Raw genomic sequence first — 16,262 nt, 5'->3', positions numbered from 1 at the left:
CGTTCACAACAGGAAACCAATAGCTTTGTGCTATCAGAAGACATTTCCTTCACAGCACAAAACGTCTGAGTAATAATTTTGAGCTGGGCTTCACCCATTTCCTGTGAAAGGAGGCAAATTCGCCTATCCTTGTCCTGCAGAGCCCTGGCTTTCCAGCCGGCAGTGATGCTATGCCTTCGGCTCTGGGAAGATGGGTCCATCTTCTGCCGCACCAGATCTGGCATCCTGTGTAGCAGATGCACTTGGCATGGCCTCTCAACATTTATGCAGAACAGAGAGTCACTATGACTAATCTGTACCCTGTTTGAATATACTTCATAGGCACCTTCGAGAGTAAAAACTCCTGGGGTAAAGAAAGTCACAATTTTCTCTAAGAGTCAACTAGGAAGTAATGGATGTTGGGGGCTGTGAACAGTCAGGGACTCATGCTCAGTAGCTCCCTTCTGACCATGAAATTGTAGGGTATGAATGAGCTTTGCTTGATCATGTGGTTCGTTGCCCTGTTTCAGGCCAGTGGTTAGAGCATTGTATAGTCCGCAGTTCCTAAGAGAGGAGAAATATAGTCTTACTAATCACATTAGAGATTTTCCATATTGAGTCTGGGGGAGTTAAGAGACATCCTTGTTCAGTTGCCTGCACTTTACAAAAGGGAACGTGGAGGCCTCAAGAGGCAAATAACCCCACAAGTTGCGGAGCAGGTCAGTGGCAGAGCCAGCTTAGAATCCAAATTTCTTCATCTTCTGGACCTTGATGCCCCCAAAGAGGAACATTTCAAACGCCTTTCTTCTGATACTTTCTTGGTAGCTTCTTATGTGAGGTTGGGGGCTTGCCTACAAGGTAGCAGGATGTCGTGTGTTTCTGACAGAAATCGGCGGCGGGCACCCCCGGCTTCCACAGAGAATTCAGACTGAGCTCTTGCTTCCCCAGCAAGTTAGGCTGGAAGCAAAGGCGCAGCGGCGGGTCCCTGGGCGTTTTCTGAGCAACCCCAGCCAGAGACACTCAGTCACATCACAGAGGAAGTGTTACTGAGGGGCCAGTTATCAGCACACTTACCTGGTAGAAGGTGACCCTGCCAGAGGCCGTCGAAATGCCCCTCTTGTCTGTACGGCAGCAGACACACCTCAGTTTGGAGAAACAGCAGGAGCAGCAAGCAGCTTGCTCATCTGCAGTAAAGCCAGCAGTGGAATCATTAAGCTTAGATTGCAGGGATGCAGAACTTGTAAAATCAGCTGCCTTAAACATTGAGCAGCATGAAGCCAAGACTAAGAGTTCACAGTGAGTTTGCTGAAGCAGGAGGCGACGTCGCAGATCGCATGGGACAGGGATGGTGTAGGAAACGGCCAGTCCTGTGGGTTAGACCAGAGCCGTTCCTCTCTCACACTGGTCACAGGCTCTTTCCAGCCCCTTAGTGGGGAGAAGCGTGCATGGGTGGTTAGATATAGGCATGCGTATACTTTTTCTCGAGTCCTCAATTCATAGAGTGGGTTTTACCATTTTCAACACTTGCGTTTGCCCTTTACATATTAAGTCCAGATCCCCTTCCAGGTAATTTTATAACTCCTTTACCAAGCAGACTCCCTACAGGAAATAAATGGCACACTCAGATGTGAGCGAATAGGAGTGTTTGTGCAGGCGTGAGGTTAGCGGAGTAGTGCAGCGACCCGAGGCTCATACAGCTCAGATGGACGAGCGGAGGGACCGCGTACAGGAATTTGGAGGGAGAGTCTTGTAGGAAAGATGCTTCGAGAGGAGCAGTGACTTTTGGTCAGGAGACACAGCCACTCACAGGAAGCTCAGAGAGAACCCCGGAGAACAAATACCCTGACTTCACCCTCCTCCTCCCTCTCATTGCGGCCTCCCATTGGCCAAACCCAGCAGGAAGCCAGAGGCCAGGGAGCATGCTGATGCAGCATACGAGTCTGCTTTGTGGACAGAGTAGCCAGTAAGAAGATACACGTCTCTGAACAGCGTGGCGTTGGCCAGAAGGCCTTCAAAGGAGGCATCTGCCAGCTGAGCTCCTTTGCTTTGAAAATGCAAAGGGGAAAAGTGCCTTGTGGAGCAGCCTCTCTCATTACTGATGGTCGGTAGATAGGGGCAGAAGCAGGACTAGCTGCCTGGACAACACACACTAAGACCACGTCAGAATGTGATTGTTTGGGGAAAGGAGACGTCTCGTATTGAAGGCAGTGAAGAGAACCACAAGCACAAGTTCAAGGAGGCCAAGGGAAAGTGTTAAGGATGTTGGGAGGAGGCGAGGGCTCAGTGAAATGTGGACGGATCACTGTTCCAGGAAACAACGTAAAGAAAACAGAAGACTTTAAGGAACTGACTATGCCTTTATTTCATATTAAGTACAGTCCAATGAGCTGGGCATCTGAAGTAAGCTGCTGACAGAGCCCAAAGAAAAAGGTGGTAAAATGGGGCTCACGGAGAACACAGTTGTGAGTGCCCAAAAGGTGGGCACCCAGGCGACATGGGATGGTTGAGGGGGTGTCTGGGGAGCCAGCAGTTAACAGTGAGTAGATGACTCAATGAGTAGATGAGTGTCTTGCTCTGGGACCAGACGTTGGTCCTAGGTCCTGGCACAGAATCAGGACCTGGTTTACGAGAAAGAAGAGCCAGAGCTTTGGGGGAGCCCAGCTCTCACTCAGTGCAGCTTATTGATGAGTTTATCTATTCATCTTCGTTGTAGCAGGCCTCATGTTGAAGGCTGGAGATACAGACATGGAGGGTCTCTCAAGAAGTTCTCCAGTCCTCCTCCGAGAGTCCTGTGACATCATAGCATGAGCTGTGCAAGAGAAGTAAGTCCTGATTCATCATCGTCCCTCAGGGGGGACGCAGCCCAGTGAGGCCCGGTGAGAGATGCCTCCAAGGGGGTACTGTTCGCTAACGCACACGTATCTGGGGACAACAGAGTTGCCAGGGACACACAGTGACAAGTCTCAAAACAGGACCAGTCACTGGTGGAATTATAATTGAAACCCAAGTCAATATTTAGCAGTTAGGACACACACCTCTGTTCAGTGCTAAGTTTTTCAGAATGGATATAGACAATTACTGCCCAGAGAGATGACAAAATGAAATTTAAGGATTTTTCTCATTGAGTTACTGTACTATCGACCAACTGTTCAGTGGCTTCACTGGGGAGAAAACATGAAGAAATAGGCTTGCGTTCTAATGAGAAAAGCGTTTGGGTAAATTATAGGATGAAGAGTCATTCCTGAGTAGCAGGAGGGTTGGGAGACTATTCTGGGAGGTCTGGAAGGATGGCATCAAGAACCGTCAGGGGCGTAAGCCTTGCTTATGGCAGGAAACCAGAAGGACTGACTTGTAACTTGACAGTATAACAGGGATCACTGTGGCCTCGTTCGTTTGTGGGCTTGGGATGGAGACCCAGAGTTAAGGAACGGTCTTTTGCACTCAGCCCACCAAGAAGGGGCTTGGACACGAGGGATGCACTGGACCTGCCTAGCGAAATGGCCCACGTGGAGCTAAGTGAGAATCTCATCCTTTTCCCAGACACCACAACCCTGTCTCTTGCAGATCGAGAACCAGCAAAACTAATGTAGGATGATGGAAATGAGGACTGTGGTTGCCTGCGGCACAAACGGGGGGTTGATAGGAAGTGGGCATGAAGGAATTTCCTGGGGGTGATCACGGGTGTGTTCTTCGTCGTGGCGCGGGTGTATACATTTCTCAGAATTCGTCAGATTACAATTTAAGATGTGTGCAGGTCACTGTATGTAAGTTTTACTGTATGAAATTATAAAATGTAGAAATAGGAGGAGAAATTATTTAGAAATATTTCTGTATGGCCCACACTTCAAAAGGAAGGGAAAGAGGGTATCCTGAGGCCACAGCCCTGACCTTGAGAGGGTGACGTGATGGGTAGCACGCAGGACTGATACCGGAGGACCTGAACTCTGGACCTGGCTCTGCTGGCCATTCATTTTGGATAGTTGTGTCTCCCCCTTACCTCTGCCCTTGTCTGTAAACTGAGGGAGTTTTCCCAGGCGATGGCTAAGCTCGGTGGTGTGAGACTCCCTGTCCCTACTTTCTGAGACAGAGGCTGGCCGGATGAGCCATGGGTGTGACCTGATTTGGTGATTCTTGTGATCTGAATCTCTTCCACATGTCTAGTGTCAGCCCAGTGCAGGGAGCGGGAGGGAGAGCAGGGCAATCCAATATCTCCGGGAAGTCCAGCGCTCAGTTGTTGCTAAAATTAGAACCAGGCTGCAGCTCAGATCAAGGCCGTTGCTTTCCCGCCCGGTGAGCTCACTCTTCTCCCTGCATCCAGCCCCACAAATGCGCTCAGAATCACAGCAGCCGTCACGTGAGCGCCACACGACCCCGAGCCCCGAGAAAGAGCAGAAACGGAGGTCTCGTCTCACAGAGACCCTGACTCTTTAGACAGACACAGAGACAGAGTGGGAGGGGAGAAGAAAATGAAACGGAAGGGAAAGGACAAAGGAAAGAAGATAAAACAAGTGAAGAAAAACAGCTTCTGAGCCCAGCAGGGAGCACGTGTGCAGGACCAGCGAGTCTCTGCTCACCCCTCGGCTGCTGCGCTCTGTGAGCCAGCGGCTTCCCCATAGACAGCACGTCTTAGGAGAAAACTCCAAGAGACGAAGTGATGACTTTTCGTGGTCACATACGAGGAGACCTCGATTCATGGTGCCTCACAGATACTGCATTCTCATCAACATCGAGGCAAGACCCTCCACCTGCAGAAAGATGACAACTCACTGAGGGCTCAGATGGCGGTTAGCATATTTTAGCAATAAAGTATTTTTTAATTAAGATGTGTACATTTTTTAGACATAATACTGTCACGCACTTAAAAGACTGTAGTACAAACATGACTTTTACATGTACCAGGAAACAGAAATTCACGTGACTCGTTTTACTGCACTGTGGACTTGCCTGCAGTGGTCTGGAGCCGGACCCATGGTATCTTCAAGGTGTGCCTGTATCTCAGTAGCTTGCTCACACCTGGGTGACAGCCAGGAGCGGCCCTGGGGCTGGGCATGAATCCTAGGTGTGTTACAGATTAACCAGGGTCTGCAGCACTTCACCTGATTGTGCCTCATGTTCTCTGTCAGCAAAACAGAGAGATCTAACGTGAAGGCATTGGGAGGATGAAGTGAGGTGAGCTGTATGGGAGCCCCTGGGAGGTTCCCTCGCAGGCTTGCTGGAGGTCCCATTGGAAACGTCTGTGGACGGTCATCTGGTCTGGCTTGTCTTCATCGACTCTGCCTCTGGGCATCTTCCTGCGTGGTGGGTCTCCATTCCCGACACTGCTCTGAGGAAGGTCTCCCCATGCCATGTTTGCCCAGTCCTTTAGGTTTGCGTGTGGAAAGCAGGACGGCGGGTGCGTCTGGCTGTATTTTTTCTTTCTGGCTGACCATGAAATGGTGACTGGTAGCTCCTTAAGAGCTGCCTACCTGGGCCCTAGGTGCCATTCCCTGGTGCCTGCCTTCTGTGGCGGGAGGGGATGGATCCGCCCGCAGAGCTCTGGAGAGCAAATGCAGAACAGGATGTGAAGTGCCTGAGGCCGTGGGCACAGGGTAGATGCTTAAGATGATAGGTAGTTTGATAGGATGACTTATTAAGAATTTCTAAAAAGTCGTTTAATCAGTCCTTCAATTTGATGCTCTGGATTTTTCAGCTGAACGAAAACATCTAAGTTCTCTTGGGAAAATACATGTCCTGATTCTGTGCTTGACCGCTGAGCTGTTCACACCTGTGATACCATTCTCATTGTTGCTGTTGGTAGTAGTGATACTGTAATGGTAACCTGAGTGGAGGTCGCACCGCGTTCCAGTGACGCTTCGTGTGAGAGAGGACGGAGTGTGCATCTTCAGAGCCGCCCAGTGACCCTCACGCACACAGTGGGGCCACTGCCCTCACTTCAGCCTCAGCTTGCAGTGAGTTGTCCGTCTGGCCACCTGGGCGCTACTGACAGAACCCGGGGGCAGTGCTCCATGGGTCCCACGGGCCCCACGGGTGTGGCTGCAGAACGTCATGATGCGGTCACCCGAAGTAGGGCTGCAGTGTCCGGAGTCACACTCCCTTGGGACCCTGGCTGTCCCCGTTGTGGACCTTTCAGTGTTGTCTGACCTCTCCTATCTCGTGGTAGCTACTGATAAGGACGACGGGAAGTCTGTCTCTGCCAGTCTCGTGTCTGAGGTGGCCTGGGGTGGCCATAGGGTCTTGATTCTGAGGTCTCACTGGAGTCAAATACACTGAGAGACACTCCCTTCTGAACCAGAAATACCTCAGAGAGAGGGAGCCAGGCATCTGGAGTCACGTGACCGAGAGGGACTGAGCTGGCATTTCAGGAGGTGATTCAGTGGCAGGAGACACAGATAGGAAAGACAAAGGAGAGAGACAGTTCCTCCTAGACATATGGATCTTAAGCTGCCTCCATAGTCGACTCGGGGGGAGGCTGCGTACGTCAGGCCCCAGAAGGCCAGGGCTTCCCCTTTATGTGGAGGCAAAACAGCCAGCTTGGAACCGAAGCCATGGGAATTTTATCGCGGTAGCCACAGATGCGAGCCCCCAGGCTTGTTTCTTTCCCTGGGCCTCACTTCCTCCCATCGTAGTCAGGAGGTAGTTGAGATGGTCAGCACCACCTTCCTTTCCTGCCTCTGAAACTCACAGATGGACACCCCAGGGCTCCCACACTCTGGCTCAGCAGCCTGGAGGCAGCAGTAGGCCGTCCCCGTCTGTGATCTGAGTGGCCCTAGAACTCAGCCGTTCCCTCAGCGCTGTCTGGTGTCGCTGTCAGGAACTGTGCTCTCACCCAGGTGCCCTTCGTCGCACACCCTCACATCCGGGAGTCTCCCTGCCCCCATTTCTCGGAGTCTCCTTTAAAGCTGGTCAGGCCTGCGCATGACCTCCTGATGGACAGTGGGCCCTGTGACCGTGTCCTGTCTAGGTCCCCTGGAGGAACATGCCCGAGCACCCAGCTCTGTGCACCTCGCACATTCCGGTTCCTCTGGAGTCTGCCCGTTGGCCGGGGCAGGGCGGTCCTTGTCCCAGCTTCCTGTCTCAAGCTGCTGTAAGCTGACTTGCTAGACCCTTAAAATAAAGCTATATGTGGGCTTTGAAATTGGCTATCAAACAGTCACCCACCTTTTTTCCTTGGTTCTCCAGACGTCTGCAGGGGTAGAGGGACCTCGTTTGGGCCTTGTCCCATTTCCTTGCAGAAATCCCTCCTCTCTGAACTGCAGGCGAACCCAGGAATTGCCCATCTGAAGACACTTGTGTCCTTTTGCAAAATGCCGGTTGGAGATGCTGCTCGGTGTTACCTCATGTCTGTTATATAAGGATTCACTGGATAAATTTCTCCTTGAACACGGTGCCAGGAAAATTCCTCTTTCCAGTCTGATTCCAGAGTTATTGTACAATGAGAAGTGGGTGAGCCAGTGCAGTTCCCTGTCATCCAGGAAGCTCAGAGATAAATCCAGCGCTCCGCTGGAGTAAACAGCTCATCCCGGGTGCTGGAAACGTGTTTTCTCTTTTACTTGAAATTGTTCTTCGTTGAGTTGTGGTCAGTTTCTAAAGTTTCCTTAGACTCTTTGAGAAATAGTGAGTGTGAATTTCCCCGGAATAAACGCGTGTGTACTTAACATGTGCGTGGCGTAGATGCCGCCGGCCCCTTCCTCACCATCGCCCCACACGTCCTCGGTCCGTGCTGAACACCGGGCACTGGGGGTGTGCTCATGAAATGCCGCCGCCACGAATCGCTTACAGTTGGTCTGCTGGGGAGATGAGCGGTTGTACAGAGACCTTGAAGTTGAGGCAGAGGGGTCAGTCTGAAACCAGGGGGCAGAGGAAAGGCTGGAGGGGTTCAGAGAAGAGAGAGAAACTCTGAAAAATGTCAGAATGGGGCAGCTTCTTGGGAAGAAGGGAGTTCTAACTGGGCCGGGAAGGATGGAAAGGATTTCAAAGGCAGACGTAGAGAAGGAAGACAATAACAGGCCAAGGGCACGGTTCTAACAAAGACTTGTGTAGGGAAAAATCAATTGTCACCACGATTGGCAAAAACATTAGGAACTGAGTCCTCGGGGCAGGTAAGATGCACTGAGGCGGCAGTGGGAGCTAAGGGTGTCATCCCTTACAGTGATGCGTACTTGGCCGTTTCTACACAGAATCTGGGAGCAGCGCGCCCGTTGCTTCAAAGCCCCCCACCCCCACCCGTGAAGTAGGCAGAGGAACAATTCTGATTCCCTTCGATGGCCCAGCTGCTCAGCTACAGCCTGGCCGCGAGGAAGCCAGTCCCGCAGGCCCAGATCTGGAGCTCGTTTCACTGTCAGCTTTCCCCTCTAGAGAAACAGGAGGAGGGGGCCTCCGGGCCAGGCAGCTCGGCTTCCCCGGGACCTGGGAGTCAGCGTTCTGTTTTGTTTTCCTGAAGAGGCGGGTGGGGCGTTGCGGGGAGGAAAGGGAGGAGCCCCCAGTGTAGTTTCAGGCAGCCATCCCCTTACCAACTGGGAACCTGGAACCGCTGCTCAATGGATTTCCGTGCAGCAGCGTTCTCGTTCCTTTTCTGTCACTGAAGAGGGACAATGAGGGAGTGAGGGATAAGCAGCTATGTTTATCTTTCCAGCCCTGAACTTCCAAACGCTGGGATCCCCCTGGGCTGGGAAGAGTGGGTGTGGTCACTTCCCACCATTGCCGAAGGCGGGGAGACACAGCCGCTGAGCTGGGGAAGAGGGGGTGTGATTTCCTCCCAAATAGGAAATTTATCTCCCGAATGGGAGGTGGCACAGAGTCATCAAGCACTTATCTCCAGAAGCAGACAGCCAGGGAGGAGCCGTGCCCAGTTCTTTACCCCAGTGGGAGCAAATTAGCCAGAGGAGGGAGGTAGAGGGTCACCAGCTGAGGACCGGTGACCAAGAGAGCACCTCTGCCACTTGTGTGTTAATGAAGACTTCTTCCTGCCAGACCGTTCAGCACGGACCCCATGCTCCACGAGATCGGGACTCATTGACAGCACAGGGGGACTTTGGTCTCAGCTCTGGCGGATGCTGGAGTTCTGGGGTGAACACCTTGGCTCTGGAAGTGCCCCAAGCTGCTGCGGTGAACACCTTGGCTCTGGAAGTGCCCCAAGCTGCGGGCCGTTTGTGGGGAGGAAGCACCCTCTCACCACACCCAGAACGTTACAACAGGAAGGAAGTCCCGCCCCTTCTACAGTGACAGCACTGACCGGCAGGGAGGCCAGACGTACGTTAGGCTCATTACTGATGTCATTCCAGTTCTTCTAAATCCTTATTCTAAAAAATCTGTTTTATTAGACACAAAGGTATGCAAACCTCCTCCTACTATCTTCCTCCTGTCTTATTTGTAAAGATTGTTTCCTCTTATTTACATAAATAATGAACTTCTCTGCATCCGTTTTGTCATCTATGGAATGGAGGTAACCCTTCAAAGATGTGTGAGATGGTAAATAAGACAATATAGGTAAAGTGTTTAAAACAGTTCATAAATATTCTGTAAAAGTCATAAGGGGAGAAAGTTTCCATTTTAAATTTCTTCCACCTCTGCCTGTCTCCCAGAGTTTTGGTATGGCCTGGGATTTTTTTTAAAGTTTATTTTTAATTATAGTTGACAGAATATTATATTGTTTTCAGATGTACAACAACAACTATACATTTATATACCTAACGAAGTGGTCCCCACGATACGTCTAGAACCGACCTGTTATCATACATAGTTACTCCGATGTTATTGACTCAAGTCCGTGATTTCTGACAAAGTTGTATGTTCATCATTATTATTTTTCACCAAGAATTCTTTAACTTAATAATTTGTCACTGCATTCACAATTATTTCACTTTAGTTCTATGTTTAAATTATGCCGATGCTTGTATATGTATTTTCAGTATTTACATAATAAGGCTTTTTATATACAGCTCCCTGTGACTGAGTTCTTTAACTGACTTATAGCCCAGTTGCATAATATTTTTCAGGAAAGGTGTTTGAGAGGCATATTCGGAACTGGTACATACCTTAGAATGTCTTTCTGCTGCTTTCAGTTAGGAACAGCACGTGCTGGTTTTGACGTCGTGCTTGGCAGCCTTGTTCTCGGACTTTTGTTGATCCATTAGACAGGGAGTTGGCCAGCTCCATTTTTCGTCCTTTGCCTGTGATGTTTTATGTGCCTTGTTGACTACAGGCATCTTCCTTTATCCTTTAAATTAAAAAAAAAATTCTCCACTTTTTCCTCTCTTAGGAACTCTGATTCTTAACAAAAAGCGATTTAACTTGGCCAGGTAGTTCTTCCCCATATGTGCACCTGTGGTGTCTGTGGGTCCCCACCAGATTTGTCCTCCTGAACGTGGGCAGTGCTGGCTTCGATTCCCCGTGGCAGAGGGTTGGCCGATCATGTCTGTGTTACTAATTCAGGAATTTGGCCACTAGCGTGGTGGGCTCCAGGAAGGAATTTAGAAAATCCTTACACCTGTACGCTTGTTTTTCACAATGCTGCTTACGGAGGCAGACTTTCCATACCATATTTCTGATCAGTTCAGCCAGCTTTTTGTGAATGGGTCCAGCCAGGGTTGGTGGCTAAAATATTTAACAGCCTGCCCCGGCCAATCTAAAAGAAGCAGAGGTAGTGTGGGGGCAGAGGCCGAGGGGCCTCCTCTTGTGCTAAATGTTTATCCTTGATCGTTGAATAGTGGTGGTGGTAGCGGGTGATGTCTGGGTGACCTGAGAGGGAGGGGCTGGGGAAGCCATCACAGCAGAGGGACACTTAGGCAATTCTGGGACAAGAGCTATTTGCCAACCAGTGTGGAAGCGTATCAATACGTTCAAACCAGAGTAGCTGTGCCAGTGCGTGTCCGGCCTCTGCCGTAAGTGATGATCCCTCTCGTCTGTTCCCCCAGGTTCTCCACTAGTGCATTTGATGGCTTGGGGTCCTCTTGGCGAGGATGCTCTGCAATGCCACTTGGATACCAATGCCGTCCTCCAGACCTCGGGGTGAGGACAGACAACGATGGGACCTTTTCTAGGAATCCAAGCACGCCACACTGCTGCAGACTCTACCCCTGCTCTCTCCCAAGGTAAAGGATGTGGTTCCAAGGGTACTTTGGGGGCTGGCACATGCCACATGGCCATTGAGCTGAGATGGGCATTTACGTGTTATGAGATCTCATCATACCCTCGAACGGAGCCGGAGAATGGCTCCATCACATGGCAGCTAGGCTGTTAGGATAATGGTGCCAGGAAGTACGGATGTGTTTGGCATAAACAGTACTGGGCTCGGAATACTCTCACACAGGGGGAGAATCAGGAATGTGGCCGAGATCTTGGCACCTGTCCTGTGGCATGAGGTTCGAGTCTGAGCAGGTGCTGGGATGAGGCCACAGCCAAGTCTTCACAGCCAGTTCCTGCACAAGACCTCTTGCAGGGAACGCGAGAGGAGATGGCCTATGCAGAGTATGTAAATGCAGTGTTGAATTGGCTCACGGAAATTCTGTAGACATTTGGATTGCTTGGGGAGGGGGCGGGCTGGTGTCTTTGTCAGGCAAACCCAAAGGTACACTGGCTTACCTTACAGACCTCGAGATAGGTGGTAGGGTAGGACAGGTGGTGGGGCAAGACACACGGCTAGCGCTGGATCCTTAAACTGGGTGTGGCTTTAGCAGAGAAGAGTCCGATGGGTGGGATGGGTGACAGCGAGAAGATGCTGGAGTCCTGGGGCGTGCTCCAGGTCGAGGAGAGAGGAGGGTTCCTGCGCGTGTTCCAGACAGGCCCGCGGGGAGCTGCAGCACCTCAGTCTGCTGCGGGACCGTAGCTGGAGGGAGGGTGGGCAGAGGGAGCATGCCCTGCCATGGTGCTGCTGATGGGGGTCTTCCAGAGCACTTCGTGTGACCCAGCACTGTTTACATCTGCTAACTCGTTTACCTGCTGCTGTAAGTGAGCAAACTGTCCCCATTTTACAGACGAGAAAATGGAGGCAGGGAGAGGAGCAAGAACCTGCTCAAAGTCACAGAGTCAATAGGGGTTGGAGTTGGTTGACAAGGTCTTAACCACTGAAGACCGGGCCCACAGACTCATAGTAAACTAATAAAAATCGGGAATTTTTCTGCAAAGCTGGGAAAATAGCAGTAGAATTCAGCATGCAAAATGGGAAGTGGCTCAATTAGATGATTCGGAGGCAGCCACAGACAGGGAGCCCTTAGCCAACTTCTTCCCCCAATTCTTTATGCTCCCCCTGATGCGGTGGGGCCGGGGGGTCAGAAGGCCACTGCACGGACCTCCAACAGGTCTCACCTGCTGCCGTGCAGGCGACTGACAGACGCAGGCGGTGGGGGTTCCGAACCTCCGGGTGCAGGAGGTAGCACTGAGGTGACGTTGTACGTCACCCGCAGTGAGGTGGGCCCTTGCTGTGTACCCAGTGTAGGAGGGTGGGCATGTGTTGGCGCACTGCGCAGAGGAGGTGGAGGTACCCGCCAGGCGGGCCTGGCCTGCAGGTCATCTCCACATCCTGTGAGAGGCCATTGGTCCCCATTCCCTGGTCAGGACCTGCGGGGAAAGTGCGTGTTGGTAAACTGGAGTTTCTGGACGAGCCGTGAGGATGAGGGGTGCAGTGGGCACGGTCGTGTATGGCTCTGGTAGCAGTAGTGGAGTCCAGACTTTTCTGGAAATTCTGAACAGCCTGCTGCTGCCAATAGGCTGGGAAGCTAGGTTCAGCCCTGTTCCCGACTCAGGGTCATGTGCCAGCTAGTGCGGAAGGTCAGATAGGCGCCAGGGACAGTGGAGACCGGTCCCATCTGTCCCCTTGGGGGCGGGGTGGGGAGCTGAACTTAGATAGCTCTACCCTGAGCCGTGCAAAGTCTCAGGACGTGGAAGGGGACATAAAGGGAAGCTGGGAGCTGCAGGGAAGGCACTCCCTCCTACGAGGGGCCCTTAGGCTGTGCCAGAGGGAGGCAGCACCCACAAATGACTTCTGACCTTCTGTGGAATGTTCTGGAATGATTGCCTTTGGGGAGCACACACCAAGGAACCACATGAAAGAATTCTTTCCAAATGTCTTATATGTAAGTCTTATACTTTTCCAGTGTGCAAGTTTGGAAAAGTTAATACTGAGAGAAATCAGTTCATCATGCCCCCTAAATCACGAGCTAGTAAGGAGTCGATGGATTTTACTGTTAGGTTTCATGATTTACAGAGAAAATACAAAGTTTTGTGAGAGGCAAGGGCTTAATCCAGTCGGGACGTTGTTGAGGGCGTGGGCTTTCGGCCCGTCTCGGTGAATGAGGAGAACTTGCGTGGAGAAGTGCCGTGAGTAAGGAAATTCCGGGAGAGGAGACCCACGGGCAGCAGAGCACTGTTGTGGGAAACCTCAAACACTGACGCTCTGAGGACACGATGTGAAGCAGCAGCGTGTGCAGGAGAGGAAGCGGAGACTGTCGGTGAGCAAAGTGGACAGTGATCTCATAGGCTCTTGACGTCTGACTGGCTCTTAATCTCATCGTTTATTTTGAGACGGAAGATGCCTTGTAACTTCTAGAAGCTCACCTTACAGTTTGGTTTGGGAACAGAGACTCATTTGTTCACTGGTCTCCTGTCCTGAGCCCACAGACCATCTTCTAACTCATTTTCTTTGACGTGGACAAAAAGCTGTTCCCACGATGCGCCACACGTGGGCGCAGTTGCCCAATTATGGAATCAGACTCCCCCAAAGAAAGATCAGAGAAGACCTTGTCCTCACAAACTCACCCTGAACGACAGGTGAGCAGCGCGCGAGGCGCTGGAGGCACCCTAGCAGAGAACTGGCTCCCACTCTCGGCCCTGGCTTCGGGAACCACCGAGACACGCTCTCTGTGAGTCCTGCTGTTGTGACACGGGCCAGAACTTTAGTTTAGGTGCGGAACGTCACCGGGCCAGAATGTCCAAATGTCGTGATTCCAAAAATGTCACACGCTCATTCCAGAAAACCTGATGCTCCCTCCCCATCAGTTACATGTATGTGTTTTAGGAATGTGTGTAATTACATGTTTATATTATGTGGGTTACACATGTGCGAATACGTGTGATATAGTGTATTACATAGCACACATGCTTATACATGTAAGTGTATATGTGTCATGTTTATAAACTTGTTTTTCCTATGAATACACATTTTTAAGTACACATTTTAATTGTTAAATGGACATCTTACATTATAAACTCTTTTGCAATCTCATTTTAATCTATTGTGTTTTCCAAATCACTGAATATTGCTCTTATATCATGATTTTTTTTTTTTTCGGGTGAGGCAACCCTTGGTTGGCCTCACAGATTGCAAGGACCTCGTCAGCTTACAATGCCTTATTTTTTATTTTTTACGCCTACAGCACCTGGTCTTCCTAGGTGGTCTCCCATCCGAGTACTAACCAGGCCTGACCCTGCTTAGCTTCCGAGATCAGACGGGATCGGGCGCGTTCAGGGTGGCGTTTATATCATGATTTTTAATAGCTGCATAGCCATCCAAAACATACATGCTCTCACTTACCGAACCCACCCACTATTCACACGCATTCGCGTCGTGGGTGCTTTGCAAACATCTCCTTGGTGTAATACCGGTGACGTGGAATTCAGAGACATCTTAAAACTGTAAGATTTTAGGACCATGTGAAAGAATGACAGACTGAAAGCTTGTGACGCTTCGGGGGCGTTGGATAATGGGGGGCGGAACTGCCTTCCGGAGTCATTGCCGCCGTCCTCTGGCTCAGCGGCAGCAGGTGGGAGGGCTTCCCGTCCATTCTCAGGCCGTTTTATCAGATTTCGGTCAATAAAATATCCCTGTCCTAAGTGAAGCCACAGGTCAGTGGAGCTCGCAGGAGTCCTTAGGAGGCTATTTGAAGAAGGTCAAGAACTCAAGGATTGTCATGGGTGTAATTTTTCTCCCATCTCTTGGAGATTGTCATAGCTGTGTGCTGCAGGGAGCACTGGGCTTGCAGTCAGAGTGTCCAGGGCTCTAGCCAGGCCAAAGACTGGCACCGGCATCATCCTTCTGGGCAGGTCAAGTCACCCCACTGGGCCACAGATCTCACCCTAACAGAGAGGAGAATGACGCCCCAGTGCATAACCGACTCCCCGTGCGGTATTGTTCTTTGCACCACACGGAGCCCTAATGTCGAGCGTCACCGTCATGAGTGTCTGTGAGTTAGGCCGTGGAGACGTGCTCCCCTCCCAGCGGCTCCTGCTCTGACGGCACTAGTGTGACCTTAGACGCTTCTCTCCCCTGGGCTGGGCCTTCGTTTTCTCCCTTGCGAAATGAACTATTCCTTAAACTTTAAACTTGTGAGTCTGGCAAACAGAAGACTTGGCTAAGCCGCTCTTGGTGTTATGTTAGCCTTTTCGGAATAACAGGCAGCAGTGCCTGCGGAGTGACCACTGTGTCCCAGCCCCCGTGCCCAGGCTGTTCCACACAGCCTTGCATCCGTGCCACAGCAGCCACACGGGGCGGGCCTTGTCATTTCCTCACGTTGCAGGTGGAGAAACGGTCGTTGCCCGAGGGTCCCACAGCCTGCAAGTACTTAGTTCTGGGGTGCGAACTGGGAACGTCACTCTCCAGAGCCTGTGTCCTACCTCACGGAACTGGCCAGAGAACACAGAATTGCTTTCCAGCAATCCCCGGCGAGACGGTGTGTGAAGGTGGCGTGGGACCAGTGAGCGCCGCGCAAACCCGCGGCCTTTTCTGCGTCTTCTCGTCCTTCTCCCTCCCCACTCCTCCCGTGGTTTCAGTTCTGGCTCTAATGCTAAGCTGGGTATTTCCCGTCACCTCGCCGTGCTTCAGTTTCCTTGTTTGTAAAATGAAGGGTCGCCCTGTCTTTCCCCGTCAGATGAAAGGAACTGGAAAAGCTGACAGTTTGGGGAAACGTGTCTGCGCTGATACACTTCCGTGCACATTCCCAGGTCTCTGAGAGCCCCCTGGAACTGGCGCACTTCTTAGCTTTTTCCTGTCGTACTGGAAGTGTGTAGGGGGTTGCCTTGCTTCAGACCCTTGGTGTGATGACTGGCTTCCCTATCGTGAAAGAGTGGGAGACCTCGACCTAGGTTTATCCTTGTCGCATTGTGAATCTTGCCTTGAACGTGCGAAGTGCTTCCATTTACATCTTTTGAAGCCATAAAGGCCAGAACTTTCTTTTCACTGGCAGGACAGGATGAACGGGTCAGGGGTAAAGAGATGAGGGGTCCCGCAGGTGGGGACCAGTGAGGGCTGGGAAGTGAAGAAGCCCTGGACCGAGAGGTGGGTGACGTCGACT

General features: G+C 51.3%; 1 protein-coding gene, 1 long non-coding RNA gene and 1 pseudogene across 9 annotated transcripts in view; 1 reads left to right on the top strand and 2 right to left on the bottom strand.

The window, feature by feature from the left end:
* Positions 1–16,262, top strand: part of CFAP161 (cilia and flagella associated protein 161) — a 70,152-nt gene that overhangs the window by 37,716 nt on the left and 16,174 nt on the right. For 6 of the 8 annotated variants that reach the window (XM_039858282.1, XM_039858284.1, XM_039858279.1 and 3 more), the window contains one exon: positions 10,893–11,069. In XM_039858282.1, coding sequence (XP_039714216.1) covers positions 10,893–11,069 — 177 coding nt within the window. Of the gene's footprint in view, positions 1–9,036; positions 9,308–10,892; positions 11,070–12,602; positions 13,050–16,262 lie in introns of those variants that run through there. The other 2 variants (XM_039858286.1, XM_039858287.1) reach the window with 2 other exon arrangements.
* LOC120599303 (uncharacterized) lies at positions 2,317–9,246 on the bottom strand. Its single transcript, XR_005651859.1, has 2 exons — positions 7,138–9,246; positions 2,317–4,724 (listed from the first exon to the last, which is right to left on the bottom strand). It is a non-coding gene; the product is annotated as an uncharacterized LOC120599303 (long non-coding RNA).
* LOC120599443 (uncharacterized) lies at positions 14,340–14,452 on the bottom strand (annotated as a pseudogene).

Source organism: Pteropus medius, unplaced genomic scaffold (genome assembly GCF_902729225.1).
Source record: "Pteropus medius unplaced genomic scaffold, Ma_sr-lr_union100, whole genome shotgun sequence".
Classification (NCBI taxonomy): domain Eukaryota; kingdom Metazoa; phylum Chordata; class Mammalia; order Chiroptera; family Pteropodidae; genus Pteropus; species Pteropus medius.
Note: the sequence above shows the minus strand (reverse complement) of the source record. Positions and strands in the feature narration are given on the sequence as shown.